Source organism: Nerophis ophidion, linkage group LG15 (assembly GCF_033978795.1).
Source record: "Nerophis ophidion isolate RoL-2023_Sa linkage group LG15, RoL_Noph_v1.0, whole genome shotgun sequence".
NCBI classification, from domain to species: Eukaryota; Metazoa; Chordata; class Actinopteri; order Syngnathiformes; family Syngnathidae; genus Nerophis; species Nerophis ophidion.
In genome coordinates, this window is record NC_084625.1 from 5,169,546 (window position 1) to 5,196,570 (window position 27,025).

Here is a 27,025-nt window from a genome sequence, read left to right on the forward strand (position 1 = left end):
CACACATATTTATACATATATCTACACCCACACGTATATATATACACGTATATACATATATATACACATGTTGTTGTTTGTGCAGCCCTTTGAGACACTAGTGATTTAGGGCTATATAAGTAAACATTGATTGATTGATTGATTGATTGACAAAATTGTAATTAAAAACATATGTTTAATGTACCCTAAGGTTATTTGTTAAAATAAATCCGATGATGCCATTTTTTTGTGGTTTAAAATAGTATCAAAAAGTACCGAAAAGTATCGAAATACATTTCGGGACCAAAATATTGGTATCAGGACAACACTAGTAGGAGTTGTTGCTAGGATGACTCAGAGGAGGGCAACAGGCTTTGAAGTCTATTCGTGGGCAATGAAGCCATGTGGCAGCTGCCTGGGAGGGGGCGGGTCTAACAGGGTGGGGTTTAAGGTGAAGGCGGGTGGGGGGGGTCGCATGTCATGTTCTAAAAAGAAGCCCCTTGCACGACTATAAATAACCTGCCAGTTGGAGCGCAGTTGAAAGCTGGGGACAGCTGAGGGAGTGTTCGGGATTAGTCGGTGTGACGGTGCGGACTTCTTCTTGGTCTTCTCCCCTGCCTTTGTTGGACTGGAACCCCTGGAAAGGATCTCCTCCGGCCAGGAAGAATGGCTGTACCGATCAACCCCATGGATGAGCCCAGGATGTACCAGCAGACGCTGCTCCAGGACGGCCTGTGCGACCTCCTGGAGAAGGACAAGCTGGTGGACTGCGTCCTGAAGATCAAAGACAAGGAGTTCCCCTGCCACCGCCTGGTCCTGTGCGCCTGCAGCTCTTACTTCCGCTCCATCTTCCTGTCCGACTTGGACGAAAGCAAAAAGAGGGAGATCGTCTTGGAGGACGTGGAACCGGGGGTGATGGGGCTGATACTCAAGTACTTGTACACCTCCAAAATCAACGTGACGGAGCAGAATGTTCAGGACATCTTCGCCGTGGCTAACATGTACCAGATCCCCTCCATCTTCACCGTGTGCGTGTCTTTCCTGCAGAAGCGTCTGACCCTCAGTAACTGCTTGGCCATCTTCAGGCTGGGCTTGATGCTGGACTGTCCCAGGCTGGCCGTGACCGCCCGAAACTATGCCTGCGAGCGCTTTCAGCTCATCTCCAGGGACGAGGACTTTTTGCAGATGCAGCCCAGCGAGCTGGCGGCCATTTTAGCCAACGACAATCTGAATGTGGAAACGGAGGAGGCCGTGTTTGAGGTGTTAATGAACTGGGTGTCTCGGGACTTGGAGGACAGAGAGAAAGCCTTGCCCGGCTTGCTGGATTGTGTTCGCTTGCGTCTGGTCAGTGAAGACTACCTGAGGGAAAAGGTGGAGAAACACAAACTCATCTCGTCTAACCCAGAGCTGCTGAAGAAGCTCCAGATGGTCAAAGACGCTCAGGCTGGGAAGATGCCTGAGGCAAAACCCAAGAAGGAGAAGAAGAAGGACGCCGGAGCAGACGATGAGGAGGAGGAAGTAGAGGAGAGTCTTCTCCCGAGCATCCTCAATGACACCATGCGCTTTGGTATGTTCGCCCGGGACTTGATCCTGATGGTCAACGACGCGGGGGCGGTGGCTTACGACCCAGCGGGCAACGACTGCTTCATGGCATGCGTGTCCACTCAAGTTCCCAAAAACCACGTCAGCCTGGTCACTAAAGAGAACCAGATCTTTGCGGCCGGAGGATTGTTCATTGATGAGCAGAACAAGGAGGACCCGCTCTGCTCATACTTCCTGCAGGTGAGTCAGCAAATACACTTGAAAGGGCTTGGTCTTCACCCCGTAGTTGTCCGAGAGACTCTTTGGCTTTAGAAGGTCTCTAATATTTGTCTCCTGTGTCGACAGTATGACCCGTCAAGCGCTGACTGGCTCGGGATGCCACCGCTGCCGTCTCCCCGCTTCCTCTTCGGAATGGGTGAGGCCGAGAACTCCATCTTTGTGCTGGGAGGACGGGAAGTGAAGGATCAGGAGCACACGCTGGACTCCGTTCTGGTCTACGACAGACAGTGAGTCATTTCCCTGCATCAGGTTTGAGAAAGCAGCACGACAAGAGTAAAGTCCATGTGGTTTCTTGCTCGTAGGTCTTTCAAGTGGGGCGAGTCGGAGCCAATTCCATACGCGGTGTACGGACATGCGACGGTGTCCCACAAGGACCTGGTTTACGTGATTGGAGGAAAAGGAGAGGACAAGTAGGTATTAAAGCAGTGGTTCTTAACCTGGGTTCGATCCAACCCTAGGGGTCCGGTGGAGGTCAAAACACACCCGACTCATCCTGGAAATACAAACTTCTACCTATCGGCGTGTTACGGATACGGCAACAGCTGACTAATTTGCAAGTGTGTAATTTGTTGTGAGTTAATGCACTGTGTTGGTTTTGTTCTTTGAACAAGGTTCATTTTGTGCACCAGTAAAAAGAAACATGGTAACACTTAAGTATGGGGAACATCCATCCATCCATCCATCCATCCATCCATCCATCATCTTCCGCTTATCCGAGGTCGGGTCGCTGGGGCAACAGCCTAAGCAGGGAAACCCAGACTTCCCTCTCCCCAGCCACTTCGTCTAGCTCTTCCCGGGGGATCCCGAGGCGTTCCCAGGCCAGCCGGGAGACATAGTCTTCCCAACGTGTCCTGGGTCTTCCCCGTGGCCTCCTACCGGTTGGACGTGCCCTAAACACCTCCCTCGGGAGGCGTTCGGGTGGCATCCTGACCAGATGCCCGAACCACCTCATCTGGCTCCTCTCGATGTGGAGGAGCAGCGGCTTTACTTTGAGTCCCTCCCGGATGGCAGAGCTTCTCACCCTATCTCTAAGGGAGAGACCCAAACTCATTTCGGCCGCTTGTACCCGTGATCTTATCCTTTCGGTCATGACCCAAAGCTCATGACCATAGGTGAGGATGGGAACGCAGATCGACCGGTAAATTGAGAGCTTTGCCTTCCGGCTCAGCTCCTTCTTCACCACAACGGATCGGTACAACGTCCGCATTACTGAAGACGCCGCACCGATCCGCCTGTCGATCTCACGATCCACTCTTCCCTCACTCGTGAACAAGACTCCTAGGTACTTGAACTCCTCCACTTGGGGCAGGGTCTCCTCCCCAAACCGTAAATGGCACTCCACCCTTTTCCAGGCGAGAACCATGGACTCGGACTTGGAGGTGCTGATTCTCATTCCGGTCGCTTCACACTCGGCTGCGAACCGATCCAGCGAGAGCTGAAGATCCCGGCCAGATGAAGCCATCAGGACCACATCATCTGCAAAAAGCAGAGACCTAATCCTGCGGTTACCAAACCGGAACCCCTCAACGCCTTGACTGCGCCTAGAAATTCTGTCCATAAAAGTTATGAACAGAATCGGTGACAAAGGACAGCCTTGGCGGAGTCCAACCCTCACTGGAAATGTGTTCGACTTACTGCCGGCAATGCGGACCAAGCTCTGGCACTGATCGTACATGGAACGGACCGCCACAATAAGACAGTCCGATACCCCATACTCTCTGAGCACTCCCCACAGGACTTCCCGAGGGACACGGTCGAATGCCTTCTCCAAGTCCACAAAGCACATGTAGACTGGTTGGGGAACATATTCACCATTAATTAGTTGCTTATTAACATGCAAATGATTAACATATTGGCTCTTAACTAGTCATTATTAAGTACTTATTAATGCCTTATTCGGCATGGCCTTATTATAACCCTAACCAAATAACTCTAAATTAAGTCTTTATTAATTAGAATATGCTCCCCAAGTAGAAATGCGCGGATAGGCAATTATATCATCCGCATCCGCATCACCAAAGTCGTCATCCCCCCGCCGTCCACCCGAACCAACATTTTATCAGGACCGTACCCGCCCACCAAACGCCCGCGGAAATACATCAGAGGTTGTCCGCCTTTACCACTCACGGAGCTATTTAAAACTGTTGCCTAGAGTACTGATGACAATTGGAGCCACTAACGTTCCCGCGACTATCCAATAGCGTTCATCCTGATTACAAAAATACGGGCGTGCTGTAAAGCCATTGCCTTGGACACCTTCAACAACATGTAGGAAACGATTGTTGGTCCGGCAACATGTGTGCAGTTTCCGTAATTACACGTTCAGGATTGAAAGGCATGCTGGGTGATACAGAGTACACTGATGGTTGTGATATAAACAACTTTAACACTTACTAATATGCGCCACGCTGTGGAGAACATCCTCACAGTAACACAACATAAACGCAACACAACAAATACCCATAATCCTTTGTATCCGTGACTGATTACTGCGAGGTTTGTTCATGCAAACGGACTAGGCTTGCAGGTAGGAACATATTTATTAACTCAAAAAATCTTGGCAGGGCATGAGGTAAACAAAACAAACTATGGCGGGGAACAAACACAGAACTGTGGAATGAAACAAACAAACATGGTTGTATGGGTTGTACTTGTATAGCGCTTTTCTACCTTCAAGGTACTCAAAGCGCTTTGACACTACTTCCACATTTACCCATTCACACACACACACAGATGGAGGGAGCTGCCATGCAAGGCGCTAACCAGCACCCATCAGGAGCAAGGGTGACGTGTCTTGCTCAGGACACAACGGACGTGACGAGGTTGGTACTAGGTGGGGATTGAACCAGGGACCCTCGGGTTGCGCACGGCCACTCTACCACTGCGCCACGCCGCCCCTTTTGCCACCCGAACGCCTCCCTAGGGAGGTGTTTCGGGCACGTCCAACCGGTAGGAAGACCCAGGACACGTTGGGAGGACATAAACTATGGCTTTGAACAAACACAAAATTGCGGCAAGAAATAAACAAGACTTGCGTGGACACGGCATGAATCGAGCAACACGAACTGCGGTATCGCATGAAAACAAGCAACGACGCCAGGCCGACTGACTGGCAAAGACAGGCTTAAATAAGGGTCTTGATTAGAAACAGGTGCGCGGTTCGAACACCGGAGGCAGGTGAAAAATCATGAGTCGGCATGGTAACCAAACTAAACAATGGAGCGCAAACAGGAACTAAAAGAGTCCAAACAACTAACAAAAACATGATCCAGACCACAGATCCTGACAAAATTAAGTCTTTGTTGCTTAGGATAGGTTCCCTGTACTAAAGTGTCACCAAAAACATATAACTTTGTCTTGAATTTGAAAAAAATTAAAACATTTTATTATTAACTAATGTGCATATAAAACTGTTGGTGTTTGGTACCCCCAACAAGGTTAAGAACCACTGTTTTACAGTATCGGCGCTAAATCTAAATACTTATTTCCGAAGGAGCTGCTTGAGCAAGACGTCTGCGTATGACACCAGGAGGTTCGAATGGAAGGAGCTGTCCCCCATGAAGTCTGCTCGCTCGCTTTTTGGAGCGACCCTTCACAAGAACAAAATCTACGTGGCAGGAGGGGTCACCGACACGGGCCTGACAGACTCTGTGGAGGTCTACGACATTGCCACCAACAAGTGAGTCCCTCGAAAAAACACCTTCGTTACGGACTGAAGGCCTCAGGATTATAAGTCACGCGATGTGTTCCACAGCTGGTCCGACTTCGAGACGTTTCCCCAAGAACGAAGTTCCCTGAGCTTGGTGTCTTTGGGGGGGTTCCTGTACGCCGTGGGAGGCTTCGCCATGATGCCTTTGGAGGACAGCGATGACATGGTTCCCAAAGAGATGAATGATGTCTGGAGGTGGGTGAGACATTACGTGCGCGGGAACTTAAAGAACTTTAGGACTTTAGCCTGAAATGTAGACAATTGCAACTCTAAAACTGTAAGTTAGTGGTTCGGATTCCTTGGAGGTTTTTTCTTTGTCTTTCACACACTGACCTTACTGGCTTACTAGCCTAATAGCTGCTTTTCTTTGTAGTCTGCGTGAAATGCACACATTGCCAGAATAATCGGGGTATCTGCACCTTCTCTCTGTGACGGATATGCAATTGTCCCCATGGCCAGTTTTAAGGAAAACACTGCAAAAATAGGCCCGACACTTACAACACTTATCCACTATTTGTGTCTCGTTTTCCGGGTAGTTGCTCGTTCTTTGACCCTAAGTGGATCCGTGAGTAAGTCTCGGGACTGCCAAAGCCGACCCGAGGGTCCAGAACCTGGGAGACATCTGTCTGTCCTGTCTCTGTGACTAGTGTTGGATTTGGTTGTCTTTTTATTTCCTCGTCAGATTTTAGAACAGCTAAAGTGTGAGCCTTTTACATAGACCTTGAATTTGGAATGTTGGAATGAAGACATAACATTCTGTTATCTCACCTGTCCAAGGTAGGGAGGAGAAAAAGAGGGGCGGGTAGGAGTGAGTGAGGAGGGAGAAACTGCCATTTTAGGATTAGATCAATTTGGACCGTGCCTTTGAAATGTTGTATCTAGATTGATCTCCCAAAGCGCTTTGGTTATAAAATATCAAAATGAGCAACCTCTGTCTCTGATTGATTTAAAACCAGCTTATGTGTCATAAAAGAACCTGGGGGCCTTGACCGAAGGAAGAACGGGTCAGAACGCAACAATTTGGGGGCTGGTGGTATGCATCACCACAGAACCACAGAACCAAATTGTTGCGTTCTTATCCCATTTTGATGTCTCTTTTGCCTGGCAGCTGCATGTTCTAATGCCCCTAAATTTTTCCAGGGCTATGTCCCACTCGACGGTAAAGAATCTGGGGGACACCTGTCTTTCCTGCCCCAGTGGCCATCTTTTGAGAAAACCGTGCAAAAATAGGCCTAACCCTTACAACACTTAGCCCCTTTTGATGTCTCGTTTGCCGGGTAGCTGCTCGTTCTAACGCCCCCAAGTTGTTCCAGGGTTATGTCCCAGGACTGCTGAAGTCAACTCGAGGGTTCAGAACCCGGGGAACACCTGTCCATCCCGCCCCATGGCTAGTTTTGAGGAAAATAATGCACAAATAGGCCGAACACCTTGTGGTGGCCTGTTATCTGAGTAGCTGCTCGTTCTAACGCCCCAAAGTGGCTCCAGGTTTTATTATTAGGGGAGAAGGTAAGCAACCCTGCCTTCTCCTATGTTAAGCCTTTTTTCCTGGTTCACCAAATCACCTCGGCTTTTTATCCATTACTTACTGGTACTCCAAGTACCACTTACTACTGGTACTCTAAATACTGTAGGTGAGACTTAGAAAACATTCTAGTTCATATATTTAACAACACATAGCCGCTATTTGTGTCTCGTTTTCTGAATAGTTGCTCATTCTTTCGACCTAAAGTGTTTCCGTGAGTAAGTCTCGGGACTGGCAAAGCCGACCCGAGGGTCCAGAACCTGGGAGACATCTGTCTGTTCTGTCTCTGTGACAAGTTTTAGGGAAAACAATCTTAAAATAGGCCCAAGACTTACAATACTTATCCCATTTTGATGTCTCTTTTGCCTGGCAGCTGCATGTTCTAATGCCCCTAAGTTTTTCCGGGGCTATGTCCCACTCGACGATCCAGAATCTGGGGGACACCTGTCTATCCCACCCCAGTGGCCATCTTTTGAGAAAACCGTGCAAAAATAGGCCGAACCCTTACAACACTTAGCCCCTTTTGATGTCTCGTTTGCCGGGTAGCTGCTCGTTCTAACGCCCCCAAGTTGTTCGAGGGTTATGTCCCAGGACTGTTGAAGTCGACTCGAGGGTTCAGAACCCGGGGGACACCTGTCCATCCCGCCCCATGGCTAGTTTAGAGGAAAATAATGCACAAATAGGCCGAACACCTTGTGGTGGCCTGTTATCTGGGTAGCTGCTCGTTCTAAGTCTCGGGACTGGCAAAGCCGACCCGAGGGTCCAGAACCTGGGAGACATCTGTCTCTCCTGTCCCTGTGACTAGTTTTAAGGAAAACAATCTTAAAATATGCCCAAGACTTAGAACACTTAGCCCATATTTGTGTCTTGTTTGCTCGTTCTAACACCCCTACGTTTTTCCGGGGCTATGTCGCCCTCGAGGGTCCAGAACCTGGGGACACCTGTCTGTCCTGTCCCTGTGACTAGTTTTAAGGAAAACAATCTTAAAATAGGCCCAAGACTTAGAACACTTAGCCCATATTTGTGTCTTGTTTGCTCGTTCTAACACCCCTACGTTTTTCCGGGGCTATGTCGCCCTCGAGGGTCCAGAACCTGGGGACACCTGTCTGTCCCGCCCCTGTGGCCAGCCTTAAAGAAAACAGTGCAAAAATAGGCCTAACACTTACAACACTTAGCCCCTTTTGATGTCTCGTTTGCCACGTAGCTGCTCGTTCTAACGATCCTGAGTCGTTCCGGGGTTATGTCCTGGGACTGCTGAAGCTGGCTCGAGGGTCCAGAACCCGGGGAACAACTGTCCATCCCACCCTCGTGGCTAGTTTTAGAGAAAACAATGCACAAATAGGCCCAACACTTGGCCCCTTTGGGTGGTCTGTTATCCGGGTAGCTGCTCGTTCTAACGCCCCTAAGGTTTTTCTTACCCAAGTCTTTTTAGGGGAGAAGGTAAGCAACCCTGCCTTGTCCTATGTTAAGCCTTTTTTCCTGTTTCACCGAATACCCTCGGCTTTTTGTCCATTACCTACTGGTACTCCAAAGACCACTTACTACTGGTGCTCTAAATAAGTGACACTTAGAAAACATTCTAGTTATATATTCAACAACACTTAGCCGCTATTTGTGTCTCGTTTTCCGGGTAACTGCTTGTTCTTTCGACCCTAAGTGGTTCCGTGAGTAAGTCTCGGGACTGCCAAAGCCGACCCGAGGGTCTAGAACCTGTGAGACATCTGTCTGTCCGGCCTCTGTGACTAGTTTTAAGGAAAACAATCTTAAAATAGGCCCAAGCCTTAGAACACTTAGCCCATATTTGTGTCTCGTTTTCCGGGTAACTGCTTGTTCTTTCGACCTTAAGTGGTTCCGTGAGTAAGTCTCGGGACTGCCAAAGCCGACCCGAGGGTCTAGAACCTGTGAGACATCTGTCTGTCCGGCCTCTGTGACTAGTTTTAAGGAAAACAATCTTAAAATAGGCCCAAGACTTAGAACACTTAGCCCATATTTGTGTCTCGTTTTCCGGGTAACTGCTTGTTCTTTCGACCCTAAGTGGTTCCGTGAGTAAGTTTCGGGACTGCCAAAGCCGACCCGAGGGTCTAGAACCTGTGAGACATCTGTCTGTCCGGCCTCTGTGACTAGTTTTAAGGAAAACAATCTTAAAATAGGCCCAAGACTTAGAACACTTAGCCCATATTTGTGTCTCGTTTGCCGGGTAGCTGCTCGTTCTAACGCCCCTAAGTTGTTCCGGGGCTGTGTCCCCCTCGAGGGTCCAGAACCTGGGGGGCACCTGTCTTTCCCGCCCCTGTGGCCAGTTTTTGAGAAAACAGTGCAAAAATAGGCCCAAGACTTACAATACTTATCCCATTTTGATGTCTCTTTTGCCTGGCAGCTGCATGTTCTAACACCCCTAAGTTGTCCCGGGGCTATGTCCCCCTCGAGGGTCCAGAACCTGGGGGGCACCTGTCTTTCCTGCCCCTGTGGCCAGTTTTTGAGAAAACAGTGCAAAAATCGGCCCAAGACTTACAATACTTATCCCATTTTGATGTCTCTTTTGCCTGGCAGCTGCATGTTCTAACGCCCCTAAGTGGCTCCAGGTTTCCTGGTTCACCAAATCACCTTGGCTTTTGGTCCATTACCCACTGGTACTCCAAGTAACACTTACCACTGGTACTCTGAACAGGCGACACTTAGAAAACATCCTAGTTCATTTAATCTTATATGCAAATATCTCCAATAGAACCAAGAAACTGAATGAAAGTTACGACCCGCTGGGTCTTCTCAGGGCAAGTTTGACGGATCATTGTACTTGCAGGTACAACGAAGCGGAGAAGAAGTGGACCGGAATCCTCCGCGAGATCCAGTACGCCTCGGGAGCAACGGTTCTCGGTGTCCGCCTCAACACGCTGCGACTCAACAAGATGTAACGACGTCATGCCAGAAACATTGGAGATTTGTTATCAGGACTCTTCCACGTTAAAAGTTGGGACTCGCCAAAGAGTCCACCATGTCTTTTCGCAACCGAACTGTTGGGATTGTGGACTTCATCAGTCCATGCTCACAGACAGTCTGAAGGGACGATGCAGGACGGCGTACGGTCCAGTTTTATGAATGAGAATATTTATGTCAGGTTCAAACAGCGATGACATCTATTAAAACAGACAAGAAGCAAGGAATTGAACAGTCAATTTAGCTCAACGGGAAGAAACGTCTGGGCTGTACTCTTGCACAGTCCTCCACCACGGTCTGACGAAAGGATTGCGGGCCTCCTCTTTTATTTGGACTTTCCCCGATCACATGGCAACAGCTGTTTCTAAGGGGCGAGGGGGTCGTAAACAGCCGTTGCCCTCCGTCACAAAACAGTTCAAAGAAAAGAAGCCTGGAGCTTGCGTCAAGTCCTGCTCTCGGGTCAAGACAACATCTTCCTGTGGATCACAATCGATCAAAGAAACCGACGCCGTCGTACACAGTGGAGTTTTACAAGCCTTTTGCTTGGTAGGATCAAAGACAGCTCTTGTCTAATCGCCGGGAACAGAAAGTTTTGTGACAAGTTACATACAATTATTCTGACAACTTACAGATGATCCCTGATAGTTGAACCAAGGGACTGATTGACGTTTCCATCGTGGCAACAAATTTCTCGCTTCTTTCCAATTTTTTTTTTCTTTTTTTTGCACCACATGAACCTTGATGACTCGTTATAATAAAACACAGCACGCAAACATGAACATTTCTCGAGCGTTTAATGATGAAATGACAGGCGCTACACGCTAAGTCGGCAACACCATATAAGGGCAAAAGACAATTGTCATAAATACAGTCGGGCTCATAAGAGAATTTATGATTTCTTGGCCATTCTTCAGAGAATATGAATGATAACACAAAAACCTTTCTTCCACTCATGCTTAATGGTTGTGTGAAGCTATTTAATGGCAAACAATTTACCCTTTTTAAATCAAAATGACAAAAGAAAGTACCCAAATGACCCTGATTAAAATTTGACATACCCCAGTGAATTTGATCTGATAACATGTACAGATGTTTCTGGATTCTGAGTCATAGGGAAGGCAAAAGAATTTGCAAAGGATCTGTGAGAAAAGGTTATTGAACCGCATAAAACAGATATCCGAGGAATTGAGAATGCCAATCAGCAGTGTTCAAAAACTGATTAAGAAGTGGAAAATGAGGGATTGACGTGGACCCGCAGAGATTTCGGCGACAACTTCCAGGAAAATTGTTCGACATGCAAAAAGAAAAATCCACAAATAAAATTGTGTGGCTGTTTTAAGATGCACAATAAGAAAAATGGGCTGCATGGTCAAGTGGCCAGAAGAAAGCCATCACTCCAAATGACTTTGTTCCAGAAGTTTTGAGGTTGGCGTAATGTAAGCGGGATATTTTGTGACATTTGCGTGGAAATGGCTTTCTTCGGGCGACTCGACCATGCAGCCCATTTTTTTCTGGCCAAGAAATCATAAAATCTCCCAGGGTACGTAAACTTATGCGCACGACTGTAGGTCATGTGTGGGCTTGGAAAGCTAACATTATTATTGTTATTATTATTATTATTATTATTATTATTAGAAGTAGTAGTCAGCCCTCGTGTTGAAAACAACAACATTTATGTCAACAATCAGCAAGTACAGGGAATTCAACCACTGAAATTTTTTACCTTTTGAATTTCTGCACTTGACGGGCAGGTCCGCCTTAGCATTAGCGAATCGTGCTAATCAAAATATATAAAATCTGTGCAAAATGTCCCTTCTCTTTGCTTTACAGCCCATAAAAATACGATTGAGCAGACATATTTACGTTCCGTCCCATATATTCTCCACCTTTATTACTTGTGCTCCATCCACCTCCACACACTGTACTATACTCAACTGCAGAGAGCACCAGCCGTCTGTTATCGTTGTATTAGTAGTTGTTTTTTAGTAAAAGTATAGTTTCCAAAATGATGATTGGAGTGATTTATACGACAACATACAAAACCCGAAAGCAGTGAAGTTGTCACGTTGTAAAAACCAAATACAATGATTTGAAAATCCTTTTCAACTTATATTCAATTAAAATAGACTGCAAAGACGAGATATTTAACTTTCGAACTGGCAAACTTTGTGTTTTTTTGCAAATATTAGCTCATTTGGAATTGGATGCCTGCAACATGTATTCAAAAAAGCTGACACAAGTGGCAAAAAAGACTGAGAAAGTCGAGGAATGCTCGTCAAACACTTATTCGGACACATCCCACAGGTGAACGGGTTGACTGGGAACAGGTGGGTGCCATGATTGGGTATAAAAGCCCCTTCCGTGAAATGCTCAGTCATTCACAAACAAGGACGGGGCGCGGAGCGAATTGTACAACAGGTTTAAGAATTACATTTCTCCATCAGCTATTGCAAGGAATTTAGGGATTTCATCAATACCTTCAAAAGGTTCAGAGAATCTGGAGAAATCACTGGCCCGAGACCTTCAAACCGACATCAGTGTGTAAAGGATATCACCGCACGGGGCTCAGGAACACTTCAGAAAACCACTGTCGGTAACTACAGTCGGTCGCTACATCTGTAAGTGCGAGTTAAAACTCTACTAAAACCTACTCAGTGGCCTAGTGGTTAGAGTGTCCGCTCTGGCATTGGTAGGTTGGGAGTTCAAACCCCGGCCGAGTCATACCAAAGACTATAAAAATGGGAGCCATTATCTCCCTGCTTGGCACTCAGCATCAACGTTTGGAATTGGGGGTTAAATCACCAAAACGTGATTCCCGGACGCGGCACCGCTGCTGCTCACTGCTCCCTTCACCTCCCAGGGGGTGATCAAGGGTGATGGGTCACATGCAGAAAATAATTTTGCCACATCTAGTGTGTGTGTGACTATCATTGGTACTTTAACTTTACTTTACTAAGCAAAGCCAAAGCCATTTATCAACAACACCCAGAAACGCCGCCAGCTTCGTTCTGCCCGAACTCATCTAAAGTGGACTGATGCAAACTGGAAAAGTGGCCTAGTGGTTAGAGTGTCCGCCATGAGATCGGTAGGTCGTGAGTTCAAACCTTGGCCGAGTCATACCGAAGACTATAAAAAAAATGGGACACATTGCCTCCCTGCTTGGCACTCAGCATCAAGGGTTGGAATTGGGGGTTAAATCACCATAAAATGATTCCCAGTCGCGACACCGCTGCTGCTCACTGCTCCCCTCACCTCCCAGGGGGACATCAAGGGGGGTGGGTCAAATGCAGAAAATAATTTCACCACACTTAGTGTGTGTGACAATCATTGGTACTTTAACTTTAACTTAACTTTACTAAGCAAAGCCAAAGCCATTTATCAACAACACCCAGAAACACCGCCGGCTTCGCTCAGCCCAAACTCATCTAAGGTGGACTGATGCAAACTGGAAAAGTGGCCTAGTGGTTAGAGTGTCCGCCATGAGATCGGTAGGTCGTGAGTTCAAACCCTGGCCGAGTCATACCAAAGACTATAAAAAAATGGGACACATTGCCTCCCTGCTTGGCACTCAGCATTAAGGGTTGGAATTGGGGGTTAAATCACCATAAAAGGATTCCCAGGCGCGGCACCGCTACTGCTCACTGCTCCCCTCACCTCCCAGGGGTTGATCAAGGGTGATGGGTCAAATGCAGAAAATAACTTCGCCACACCAATGTGTGTGTGACTATCATTGGTACTTTAACTTTACTTTACTAAGCAAAGCCAAAGCCATTTATCAACAACACCCAGAAACACCGCCGGCTTCGCTCAGCCCGAACTCATCTAAGGTGGACTGATGCAAACTGTAAAAGTGGCCTAGTGGTTAGAGTGTACGCCATGAGATCGGTAGGTCGTGAGTTCAAACCCTGGCCGAGTCATACCAAAGACTATTAAAAAAATGGGACACATTACCTCCCTGCTTGGCACTCAGCATCAAGGGTTGGAATTGGGGGTTAAATCACCATAAAAGGATTCCCAGGCGCGGCACCGCTGCTGCTCACTGCTCCCCTCACATCCCAGGGGTTGATCAAGGGTGATGGGTCACATGCAGAAAATAATTCCGCCACACCTAGTGTGTGTGTGACTATCATTGGTACTTTAACTTTACTTTACTAAGCAAAACCAAAGCCATTTATCAACAACACCCAGAAACGCCGCCAGCTTCGCTCTGCCCGAACTCATCGAAGGTGGACTGATGCAAACTGGAAAATTGGCCTAGTGGTTAGAGTGTCCGCCCTGAGATCGGTAGGTCGTGAGTTCAAACCCTGGCCGAGTCATACCAAAGACTATAAAAAAAATGGGACACATTGCCTCCCTGCTTGGCACTCAGCATCAAGGGTCGGAATTGGGGGTTAAATCACCTTAAAATGATTCCCAGGCTGCTCACTGCTCCCCTCACCTCCCAGGGGGTGACCAAGGGGGATGGGTCAAATGCAGAAAATAATTTCGCCACACTTAGTGTGTGTGTGACTATCATTGGTACTTTAACTTTACTTTACTTACCAAAGTCAAAGCCATTTATCAACAACACCCAGAAACGCCGCCAGCTTCGCTCTGCCCGAACTCATCTATCATCTGGAATTGGGGGTTAAATCACCATAAAATTATTCCCAGGCGCGGCACCGCTGCTGCTAACTGCTCCCCTCACCTCCCAGGAGGTGATCAAGGGGGGTGGGTCAAATGCAGAAAATAATTTCGCCACACCTAGTGTGTGTGACTATCATTGGTACTTTAACTTTACTTTACTAAGCAAAAGCAAAGCCAAAGCCATTTATCAACAACACCCAGAAACGCCGCCAGCTTCGCTCTGCCCGAACTTATCTGAGATGGACTGATGCAAACTGGAAAAGTGTTCTGTGGTCTGACGAGTCCACTTTTTATTTTTTTTTAGAAAGAGAAGAGAACCATCCGGATTGGTCTAGGCGTAAAGTTCAAAAGCCGGCATCTGTGACGGTATGGGGGTGTGTTAGTGCCCAAAGGCATGGGAAACTTACAAATCTGTGAAGGCACCATTAATGCAACATATGTTGCCATCCAAGCAGCGTTATCATGGACGCCCCTGCTTATTTCAGCAAGACGATGCCAAGCCACGTGTTACAACAGCGTGGCTTTTTAGTAAAAGACTGCAGGTACTAGACGGGCCTGCCCTGTAGTCCAGACCTGTCTCCCATTAAAAATGTGTGGTGCAATAAAAAGCCTAAAACTGTTGAACAACTTAAGATGTACATCAAGAAAGAATGGGAAAGAATTCCACCTGAAAAGTTTCAAAAATGTGTCTCCTCAGTTCCTAAAGGTTTTTTGAGTGTTGTTAAAAGGAAAGTGGTAAAAATGACCCTGTGACAACTTTTTTTGCAACGTGTTGCTGCCATTAAATTCTAAGTTAATGATTATTTGCCAACAAATAATGAAGTTTCTCAGTTGGAATGTTAAATATCTTGTCTTTGCAGTCTATTTAATTGAATATAAGTTGAAAAGGATTTGCAAATCATTGTAATTTGTTTTTATTTACCATTTATACAACGGGACAACTTGACGGGTTTTGTACAATTATGACAAAGAATAGCTTTGGCAGACTAAGTAGGACTTTGTGTTTATTAAAGTGACGTCACAATTTGAGGAAATACGTTAAAATACATTTATAGCGCTTGTAAAAAAGAAAAAAAACTTCCGCATAAAATGATTAATATCACACGTTAGCTGGAGTGAACAATTAAAGTGCTCATGGTGATGATAATAATAATAATAATTCTAATTAAAGCTGCAAGCAGCGTTGGTCGGGTCCGCCTTTGGCTGCTGCCCCCGAGACCCACAAGCGTTAGAAGACGCCTTGGAGCCACTATTTTGAGAATCTAATGCATTGTGAAAGTAATGCAGTTGTTGTATTGAAGTGAAAATATCAAACTTCCTGTTGATTTTTGCTAAAGTATGTTAACAATTAAAATGTAGGTCTAAGTGAGACCTACATAGTGTTTTTTGTTTCATGTCTCTCTGACATTCCTACCGGAAGTTACAAGCAGTTTTGTCTGTGTTTTCTTCCTAGGAGCAGTTTGTCCGTGTTGTATTCCTAGGGGGGTGTTAGAGCGCAACTTTGAGTTTTGAGGTTAGGTTTTTTCATCAGATCGCAATTTTTGCCAGACCTGATGTGTGTGTCAAGTTTGGTGAGTTTAGAAGCATTTTAAGGGGGTCAAATAACAGCTCAAAGAGGCAAAAATGAAGTTTTTAGGAGACTTAGCACAGGGGCGTAAAATCAAAACTCTGTTCTATACTTTTAATCAGAAGGGTTCAATCTCTCTCCTGTGCGAGTTTGAAGCCAAAACAACAAACGCACTCAGAGGAAATAATGTTTGGAGAAAGGTGACCGGTTTTTACAAAACTTTTGTTTTGAAGGGGGGGATTGCAAACTTCCTATTGATTTTTGTTGGGGGTTGTCAATCTATGAAATGTAGGTCTAAGCGAGACCTACATAGAGGTTTTTGTTTCATGTCTCTCCGATATTCTTACCGGAAGTTACAAGCAGTTTTGTCTGTGTTTTCTTCCTAGGAGCAGTTTGTCCGTGTTGTATTCCTAGGGGGGCGGTAGAGCGCAATTTTGAGTTTTGAGGTTAGATTTTTTCATCAGATCGCAATTTTTGCCAGACCTGATGTGTGTGTCAAGTTTGGTGAGTTTAGAAGCATTTTAAGGGGGTCAAATAACAGCTCAAAGAGGCAAAAATGACATTTTTTAGGAGACTTTGCACAGGGGCGTAAAATCAAAACTCTGTTCAATACTTTTAATCAGAAGGGTTCAATCTCTCTCCTGTGCGAGTTTGAAGCCAAAACAACAAACGCACTCAGAGGAGATAATGTTTGAAGAAAGGTGACCAGTTTTTCCAAAACTTTTGTTTTGAAGGGGGGATTGCAAACTTCCTGTTGATTTTTGTTGGGGGTTGTCAATCTATGAAATGTAGGTCTAAGCGAGACCTACATAGAGGTTTTTGTTTCATGTCTCTCCGTCATTCTTACCGGAAGTTACAAGCAGTTTTGTCTGTGTTTTCTTCCTAGGAGCAGTTTGTCCGTGTTGTATTCCTAGGGGGGCGGTAGAACGCAATTTTGAGTTTTGAGGTTAGATTTTTTCATCAGATCGCAATTTTTGCCAGACCTGATGTGTGTGTCAAGTTTGTTGAGTTTAGAAGCATTTTAAGGGGGTCAAATAACAGCTCAAAGAGGCAAAAATGACATTTTTTAGGAGACTTTGCGCAGGGGTTCTCTGAAGGCGCGTAAAATCAAAACCAGAGAACTTATCAAAACTCTGTTCTATACTTTTAATCAGAAGGGTTCAATCTCTCTCCTGTGAGAGTTTGAAGCCAAAACAACAAACGCACTCAGAGGAAATAATGTTTGAAGAAAGGTGATCGGTTTTTACAAAACTTTTGTTTTGCAAACTTCCTGTTGATTTTTGTTGGGGGTTGTCAATCTATGAAATGTAGGTCTAAGCGAGACCTACATAGAGGTTTTTGTTTCATGTCTCTCCGACATTCTTACCGGAAGTTACAAGCAGTTTTGTCTGTGTTTTCTTCCTAGGAGCAGTTTTTTCAGTGTTTTATTCAAAAATAGCGCTAGAGCGCAATTTTGAGTTTTGGGGTTTGGTTTTTTTCATTAGATCGCAATATTCGCCAGTCCTTATGTGTGCGCCAAGTTTGGTGACTTTTGAAGCATTTTAAAGGGGTCAAATTACAGCGCAAAGAGGCAAAAATTGCATTTTTTGCGAAAATTGCATTTTGAAGGGGTTTTTGCCAACTTCCTGTAGATTTTTGCTGAAAGAAGTGAGTGTATGAAAATTGGGTCTAAGTCAGACCTATATAGGAGTTTTTGTTTCATGTCGCTATGACATTCCTAACAGAAGTTACATGCAGTTTTGTCTGTAATTGTTTCCTAGGGGGCGCTAGAGCGCAATTTTCATTTTGGGGGATTGGTTGCTTAATATGTTGGGAAGGTTTGCTATACCGACGTGTGTGTCATATTTGGTGAGTTTTGAAGCATGTTAAGGGGGTCAAATTACAGCGCGTAGGTGCGGAATAATAATAAAACACAGCAGTTTCAATAGGGTCCTTGGCCCATGGCAAAGGACTCCTGTTGAATTTCCGACAGCACCTATCAAATACACAGTAATAAAAACAGTTATTCTACAAACTGTACTGTGCTTGCTGGTTACTCAAAAAAAAAACAACAACACTTAGCTTTCACTATTTGAGTAATTTTTGTTGTGCCATTTGCGTACTGGCAAGCTATCTCCGAATCCGGGAACATATCCTTCTTGGATTTGTTGTAGACATCCGCAAAGAAGAACGGGATGTTGGCGAATTAAACGCCTTTCTGTTTATCGCTCTGTAGGGGATGACGTCAGAATGTGACGTCGCCGAGGTAACACAGCCGCCATTTTCATTTTCAACACATTGATGACTGCATCTGGCTCTCTGATAAATCTGACCTGACGTTGCTTAACACGATACGTAATGAATAATTCCACTTGTATTCACAGTGTTAAAAATAATGTTAAAATTACAAAACATTCTCATGCATTTTTAATCCATCCATCCATTTTCTACCGCACTTGTTCAAGAAGTTGCGTTACTGGTAAGAAGTTATTTATTTATTATTGGTTAGTGTGGGGCTTGCCCTCCTGGGGGTTCTTCAGACCCCCAAGCACCGACATGAGAGCCTGTTTCAGGGTTACAAAATTGTTTTATTTTTCAATACGTTTCCAGAAATAGTTTTTCCAGCCCCAACCCAGTCTCTCCTCCTGGCTGCCGCTTATAACAGAGCGACAGGTGATTAGATAACAAGGCCCAGCTGGGCCATCTACGGACCTGTCGCTGCAGGCCCGCAGGCCACGTCCCCTCCACAGTTAGCTTCAGAATAACAATGTTATTACAAAGAATAAGAGACTTATTATACTCTAGAAATGCACGTGTTTAGTTGTGTTCAGTGTTAAAAAAAATATTATATGGCTCTTACGGAAATATATTTTAAAATATTTGGCTTTTTGGCTCTCTCAGCCAAAAAGGTTCCCGACCCCTGGTTTGGAGTGTAAAAGTGGGCGTGGCCACGGCGCTGAAAGAGCATCAATCAGTAGACAGCATTTGTCGTAACGACATTCAAACGCTCTTTTGGGACGTGGAATCTTTGGGCCCAAAAAAAAAATCATTAACGTCGTTAAAGGCCTACTGAAAGCCACTACTAGTCTGATAGTTTATATATCAATGATGAAATATTAACATTGCAACACATGCCAATACGGCCGCTTTAGTTTACTAAATTGCAATTTTAAAATTTGCGCGGAAGTATCATACTAAAACGTCACGCATTGTAGAGGACATTTCTGTCCAGCACCGTTCCCAGCTATAAGTCGCCTCTTTTCATCGCATAATTCCACAGTATTCTGGACTTCTGTGTTGCTGAATCTTTTGCAATTTGTTCAACTAATAATGGAGACGTCAAAGAAGAAAGCTGTAGGTGGGAAGCGGTGTATTGCGGCCGCCTTTAGCAACACAAACACAGCCGGTGTTTCATTGTTTACATTCCCGAAAGATGACGGTGACGCTTTACTATGGAACAGAGCTGTGTTGCTAAATCTTTCGCAATTCGTTCAATGAATAAAAATAATAATAAAACTTCAAAATAAGGACAATACTGCGTCATCTTTGCGTCGTAATTTAATAATCTCTAAGGCTTTTTCTCCGTCCACGTATATATTAGTGCAGACCTGTGTGCAGTTCAATAGGCGGCCGCTAGATGGCAGCATTTCTTCGATACGTAGGATTACATGAAAATAAAAAAAATAAAAAAATACTACATTGGTAACATCCGCATTGAATGAAGTGTTTTTTTTTAATGCTAGCTAATGATTTATTGAGGATGAACTAGAATAAATGTGTTAGCTTTGACTCGACTCGATTTAAGGGGCTGTCTTAAAAAAACGGACCCTGTAGTGCAAAAGCAGCAAAGGTACAAAACACGGGGGGGACATAAAAATTAAAGGGGAACATTATCACCAGACCTATGTAGGCGTCAATATATACCTTGATGGTGCAGAAAAAAGACCATCTATTTTTTTAACCGATTTCCGAACTCTAAATGGGTGAATTTTGGCGAATTAAACGCCTTTCTGTTTATCTCTCTGGAGGCGATAACGTCAGAATGTGACGTCGCCGAGGTAACACACCCGCCATTTTCATTTTCAACATATTACAAACACCGGGTCTCAGCTCTGTTATTTTCCGTTTTTTCGACTATTTTTTGGAACCTTGGAGACATCATGCCTCGACGGTGTGTTGTCGGAGGGTGTAACAACACTAACAGGGAGGGATTCAAGTTGCACCGCTGGCCCGAAGATGCCAAAGTGTCTGCCGCCAGACCCCCATTGAATGTGCCGGAGTGTCTCCACATTTTATCGGCGATGACAGACATGGCACAGAGATGTATGGATAACCTGCAGATGCATTTGCAATGATAAAGTCAATTAAATCACAAAGGTGAGTTTTGTTGATGTTGACTTATGTGCCAATCAGACATATTTGGTCGCGGCGTGACTGCCAGCTAATCGCTGCTATCATGCTACACTAATCGACGCTAACATGCTATTTACCGGCGGTGCTAAAGCAGACATGGCACAGAGATGTATGGATAACCTGCAAATGCATTTGCAACGATAGTCAACGAAATCACAAAGGTGAGTTTTGTTGATGTTGACGGCCAGCTAATCGATGCTAACATGCTAATTACCGGCGGTGCTAAAGCAGACATGGCACAGAGATGTATGGATAACCTGCAGATGCATTTGCAACTATATTACATTTCCTTCCACCCACATTTAATGCGAAACAAACACTTACCAATCGACAAGATGCGAAAGTCCTGATCGTTTGGTCCGCACATTTTACCGGCGATGCTAACGCAGCTATTCGGCCATGCTATGGCTATGAATAGCGTCAATAGCTTCAGTTTCTTCTTCAATACTTTCATACTCCAACCATCTGTTTCAATACATGCGTAATCTGTTGAATCGCTTAAGGCGCTGAAATCCGGGTTTGAATCCGAGCTAATGTCGCTATATCTTGCTGTGGTAACCGCCATGTTGTTTGTATTGGCAGCACTGTATGACGTCACAGGGAAATGGCCAGTGTCTTCGCAGAGAGCGAAAATAAGGCACTTTAAAGCTTTATTTAGGGATGTTCCGAGACCGGTAAAATTTGGAAAAAAAAATCAAAAAATACAACAAGCCACTGGGAACTAATTTTTATTGTTTTTAACCCTTTTGAAATTGTGATAATGTTCCCCTTTAAAGATGAAAGCTAAAAATTCACCAAAGTGCAATTGTCTTGGAAAAAAAATATATAAATGTTTTTACATTGACCAACGCTAGAGTCCAACTTTGGGTTGTACCAGCTAACAGGTGACAAAGAGGCTTTAGAGTAATTAAACTGCATCATTACTTATGAGAAGAAATCATATTAACAGTTTATTTCTACACATCGCTAAGCTAAGCTAAAACGTGTTAATAGTGCGGATGTTAGAAAGATGTCACTTTCTCACAGGGAGTTTGAGATAAACCAACCTATGCTAGTCGCTAGTTAGCTTACCATAGCAAATAATTATAGGTGTGAAATTACATATTTTCCTCTTTGAAGTTCGTTCTTTAAAGTTCAATTTCGACCCGTGTTATTTTGTCTCGCTTAGCGTGCTAGCCAGTGGTCGCTATGAATACAATGCTAGCTTGTTAGCTCCAACATGTGGTTCCAAAATGTTTAAAAATGGCCGATGTTAGCATGTAATTAATCATGATGACAATAAAAATGACATCTTAGTTCCGTTGTGCTAGGTCAGATATTTCCAAAGTGAGAGCGCTAAGCTAACTAGCAGTTAGCATCCTCATGGAAGGACCTTTTAGTTTCGATATTTAGAAAGTATTTTTTGCACATACTAGTATGTAGACATATAGGTTAGTACAGAGGTTATTTAACTTTGACATTGGTGCCTAACGTTTCCACTACAAGGGGGCCCAAGCCCGTATTAACACTGAATTAGGTCTGTAAAAGAATGGACTAGGAAAAAATAAATGTACAAACCCCGTTTCCATATGAGTTGGGAAATTGTGTTCGATGTAAATATAAACAGAATACAATGATTTGCAAATCATTTTCAACCCATATTCAGTTGAATATGCTACAAAAACAACATCCTATCTTGCCGATTGTATTGTACCATATGTCCCGGCAAGAAATCTGCGTTCAAAAGACTCCGGCTTGTTAGTGATTCCTAGAGCCCAAAAAAAGTCTGCGGGCTATAGAGCGTTTTCCGTTCGGGCTCCAGTACTCTGGAATGCCCTCCCGGTAACAGTTCGAGATGCTACCTCAGTAGAAGCATTTAAGTCTCACCTTAAAACTCATCTGTATACTCTAGCCTTTAAATAGATCTCCTTTTTAGACCAGTTGATCTGCCGCTTCTTTTCTTTTTTCTCCTCTGTCCCCCCCTCCCTTGTGGAGGGGGTCCGGTCCGATGACCATGGATGAAGTACTGGCTGTCCAGAGTCGAGACCCAGGATGGACCGCTCGCCTGTGTATCGGTTGGGGACATCTCTACGCTGCTGATCCGCCTCCGCTTGGGATGGTTCCCTGTGGACGGGACTCTCGCTGCTGTCTTGGATCCGCTTTGAACTGAACTGTCGCGGCTGTGTTGGAGCCACTATGGATTGAACTTTCACAGTATCATGTTAGACCCGCTCGACATCCATTACTTTCAGTCCCCTAGAGGGGGGGGGGTTGCCCACATCTGAGGTCCTCTCCAAGGTTTCTCATAGTCAGCATTGTCACTGGCGTCCCACTGGATGTGAATTCTCCCTGCCCACTGGGTGTGTGTTTTCCTTGCCCTTTTGTGGGTTCTTCCGAGGATGTTGTAGTCGTAATGATTTGTGCAGTCCTTTGAGACATTTGTGATTTGGGGCTATATAAATAAACATTGATTGATTGATTGATTGATTGATTGATATTTGATGTTCAAACTGATAAACATTTTTTTTTTTGTGCAAATAATCATTAACTTTAGAATTTGATGCCAGCAACACGTGACAAAGAAGTTGGGAAAGGTGGCAATGAATACTGATAAAGTTGAGGAATGCTCATCAAACACTTATTTGGAACATCCCACAGGTGTGCAGGCTAATTGGGAACAGGTGGGTGCCATGATTGGGTATAAAATCAGCTTCCCAAAAAATGCTCAAGTCTTTGACAAGAAGGGATGGGGCGAGGTACACCCCTTTGTCCACAACTGCGTGAGCAAATAGTCAAACAGTTTAAGAACAACGTTTCTCAAAGTGCAATTGCAAGAAATTTAGGGATTTCAACATCTACGCTCCATAATATCATCAAAAGGTTCAGAGAATCTGGAGAAATCACTCCACGTAAGCGGCATGGCCGGAAACCAACATTGAATGACAGTGACCTTCGATCCCTCGGACGGCACTGTATCAAAAACCGACATCAATCTCTAAAGGATATCACCACATGGGCTCAGGAACACTTCAGAAAACCACTATCACTAAATACACTTCGTTGCTACATCTGTAAGTGCAGGTTAAAGCTCCACTATGCAAAGCAAAAGCCATTTATCAACAACATCCAGAAACGCCGCCGGCTTCTCTGGGCTGAGATTATCTAAGATGGACTGATGCAAAGTGGAAAAGTGTTCTGTGGTCTGACGAGTCCACATTTCAAATTGTTTTTGGAAATATTCGACATCGTGTTATCCGGACCAAAGGGGAAGCGAACCATCCAGACTGTTATCGACGCAAAGTTGAAAAGCCAGCATGTGTGATGGTATGGGGGTGCATTAGTGCCCAAGGCATGGGTAACTTACACTTATGTGAAGGCACCATTAATGCTGAAAGGTACATACAGGTTTTGGAACTGCCATTTAAGCGCCGTCTTTTTCATGGACGCCCCTGCTTATTTTAGCAAGACAATGCCAAGCCACATTCAGCACGTGTTACAACAGCGTGGCTTCGTAAAAAAAAAGATTGCGGGTACTTTCCTTGCCCGCCTGCAGTCCAAATCGGTCTCCCATGGAAAATGTGTGACGCATTATGAAGCGTAAAATACGACAGCGGAGATCCCGGACTGTTGAACGACTGAAGCTCTACATAAAACAAGAATGGGAAAGAATTCCACTTTCAAAGTTTCAACAATTAGTTTCCTCAGTTTCCAAACGTTTATTGAGTGTTGCTAAAAGAAAAGGTGATGTAACACAGTGGTGAACATGCCCTTTCCCAACTACTTTGGCACGTGTTGCAGCCATGCAATTCTAAGTTATTATCATTTGCAAAAAAAACCAACTAAAGTTTATAAGTTTGAACATCAAATATTTTGTTTTTGTAGTGCATTCAACTGAATATGGGTTGAAAATGATTTGCAAATCATTGTATTCCGTTTATATTTACATCTAACACAATTTCCCAACTCATATGGAAACGGTGTTTGTACATACAACGCTAAAAGAAATAAATTACATTCCAATTAATACATTTTATAATAGTTTCCTAAATAAACTGTCAATAAAATGATCTGGGGAAAATTAAACAATAAAAAATGTTCGCCATTTTAGTCATACTTTTTTGCGCTTACGAAACGTCTGCTTGACTTCTTCTGTTTTGTTAGACATTGTCATTACTGCCACAAGTGGTGAAGAAGTGTATTACAACAGAGTGTAATACAAGTGTATTACTATGGGGTACATACATTTATATAATAATAACAATCCATGAATTGATTGTTGATATTTTTGACCAAATGGTAACAAAATGGAGTGCAGCGCATGACTGCCACCAGCAGAGGCGCTGCTGAGTCAGGACAAAGTCTTTGACAAGAGTTCTCAAAACTTTGGAGATAAACAATAGGTGCTGGGCGGATTATAAACGTTGAAAGATTTGGTTGTTAGCGATGTGGAGTAACATAGAAGCTCAAACACACGTCAGCTTTTTGGTTATTATTGCGGAGTGGACAGGTGTAACGGAACCTCGGGAGCTCCAGTCAGTGCACGGCGAGGAAGCTGCGGCGCCAAATTGAAAGCACAACGTCGTCTCGTAAAAAAAAGGAGTTACGGTTGCGTCCACCTGGTGGCAGTGTGAGGAATTAGTCGTCGCAGTTCAGCCTACCGGCAGAGAAGGGCGGCGGCTGAGTGGAAGGAGGCGAACTTCCCGCGGAGGCCAGCAGAGGGCTCGGAGCGCAGGGGCCGGCGGACGGCGTCGGGGGAAGGCGGGCGCAGGAGTCGTCGGCGGGCTGGCTGAGCTGGAAGCACTTCTCTCGGTGCGCCTTCAGCATGTTGGAGAAGCGGAAGCGTTGGCCGCACACCTCGCACGGGTACGGCTTCTCGCCCGTGTGCGTGCGGCGGTGGCGTTTCATGTTGGGGCGGCTGGTGAAGCTCTTGCCGCAGATCTCGCAGATGTACGGTTTCTCTCCTGCACACAATGACACACACACACCTCTTTCACATTCCAACCTCGGATTTGATGCTCACCCTGGTTTTTGAGTACCTTGATGGTCCTGTTTACACTGCACACCAAATCTGGTTCTTTTGCCCTCAAGTGAAACCAGATCGGATTTTTTCTTGCCTAGTCTAAACGCTCCTAATCAGGTCTTCTGAAATCTGAAACAAAGGAAGTTGACCAGGAGGAAGTTGCTACTACTACAAAATAAAAAACAAAAGTATTCATATCTTAAAAATGTGTGTGTTTTTAGGTGAAAGTAAATAAAAGTCGATAAAGTGAAAACAAGGGAAGTTGACCGGGAGGAAGTCGCTACTACTACAAAATAAAATAAAGTCACTACACCTTAAAAATTAGGTTTTTTTTAGGTGAAAGTACATACAAGTCGATAAAGTGAAAACAAAGGAAGTTGCTACTAGTACAAAATAAAATAGAAGTCTTATCAAATTTGATATAGTGAAAACAAAGGAAGTTGACTGGGAGGAAGACACTACTACTACAAAATAAAATAAAAGTCCACACCTTAAAAATGCGTGTTTTTTAGGTAAAAGTAAAGTCAAAAAAGTGAAAACAGAGGAAGTTGACCGGGAGGAAGTTCATACTACTAAAAAATAAAACAAAAGTCACCAGACCTTAAAAATTTGGGTTTTTTAGGTGAAAGTAAATAAAAGTCGATAAAGTGAAAACAAAGGAAGTTGACCGGGAGGAAGTCGCTACTACTACAAAATAAAACAAAAGTCACCACACCTTAAAAATTTGTTTTTTTTAGGTGAAAATAAATAAAAGTCGATAAAGTGAAAACAAGGATAGTTGACCAGGAGGAAGTCGCTACTACTACAAAATAAAATAAAGTCATCACACCTTAAAAATTTGTGTTTTTTTAGGTGAAAGTACATACAAGTCGATCAAGTGAAAACAAAGGAAGTTGACCGGGAGGAAGTCGTTACCACTACAAAATAAAATAGAAGTCTTCTCACCTTAAAAATGAGTCTTTTTTTAAGTGAAAGTAAATCAAATTTGATAAAGTGAAAACAAAGGAAGTTGACTGGGAGGAAGACACTACTACTACAAAATAAAATAAAAGTTCACACCTTAAAAATGTGTGTTTTTTTAGGTAAAAGTAAATAAAAGTCAAAAAAGTGAAAACAAAGGAAGTTGACCGGGAGGAAGTTCATACTACTACAAAATAAAATAGAAGGCTTATCACCTTAAAAATTTGTGTTTTTTTAAGTGAAAGTAAATCAAATTTGATATAGTGAAAACAAAAGAAGTTGACTGGGAGGAAGACACTACTACTACAAAATAAAATAAAAGTTCACACCTTAAAAATGTGTGTTTTTTTAGGTGAAAGTAAATAAAAGTCGATAAAGTGAAAACAAAGGAAGATGACCGGGAGGAAGTCGTTACCACTACAAAATAAAATAGAAGGCTTATCACCTTAAAAATTAGTGTTTTTTTAAGTGAAAGTAAATCAAATTTGATGATGTGAAAACAAAGGAAGTTGACTGGGA

General features: G+C 44.2%; 2 protein-coding genes across 3 annotated transcripts in view; one reads left to right on the forward strand and one right to left on the reverse strand.

Moving 5' to 3' along the window:
• Positions 1-495: 495 nt before the first annotated feature.
• Positions 496-10,741, forward strand: klhl40b (kelch-like family member 40b). The gene is made up of 6 exons (XM_061921287.1): positions 496-1,761; positions 1,867-2,027; positions 2,103-2,210; positions 5,294-5,479; positions 5,555-5,704; positions 9,829-10,741. Exons 1-6 carry the CDS (start codon positions 646-648, stop codon positions 9,938-9,940), a joined length of 1,833 nt encoding a protein of 610 aa, XP_061777271.1. The 5' UTR covers positions 496-645; the 3' UTR covers positions 9,941-10,741.
• Positions 10,740-27,025, reverse strand: part of zbtb47b (zinc finger and BTB domain containing 47b) — a 45,491-nt gene continuing 29,205 nt past the window's right edge. For both annotated transcript variants that reach the window (XM_061921286.1, XM_061921285.1), the window contains exon 6: positions 10,740-25,487. In XM_061921286.1, the coding sequence (XP_061777270.1) occupies positions 25,162-25,487 (326 nt within the window). In that variant the 3' untranslated portion in view covers positions 10,740-25,161. The remainder of the gene's footprint in view (positions 25,488-27,025) is intronic.

Bases quoted from the DNA above. Each gene is read 5' to 3' on its own strand.
- klhl40b (XM_061921287.1), top strand. From the start codon at position 646: ATGGCTGTACCGATCAACCCCATGGATGAGCCCAGGATGTACCAGCAG. The intron at 2,211-5,293 runs GTAGGTATTAAA...TTATTTCCGAAG, and splicing joins GGAGGAAAAGGAGAGGACAA to GAGCTGCTTGAGCAAGACGT. The intron at 5,480-5,554 runs GTGAGTCCCTCG...TGTGTTCCACAG, and splicing joins TACGACATTGCCACCAACAA to CTGGTCCGACTTCGAGACGT.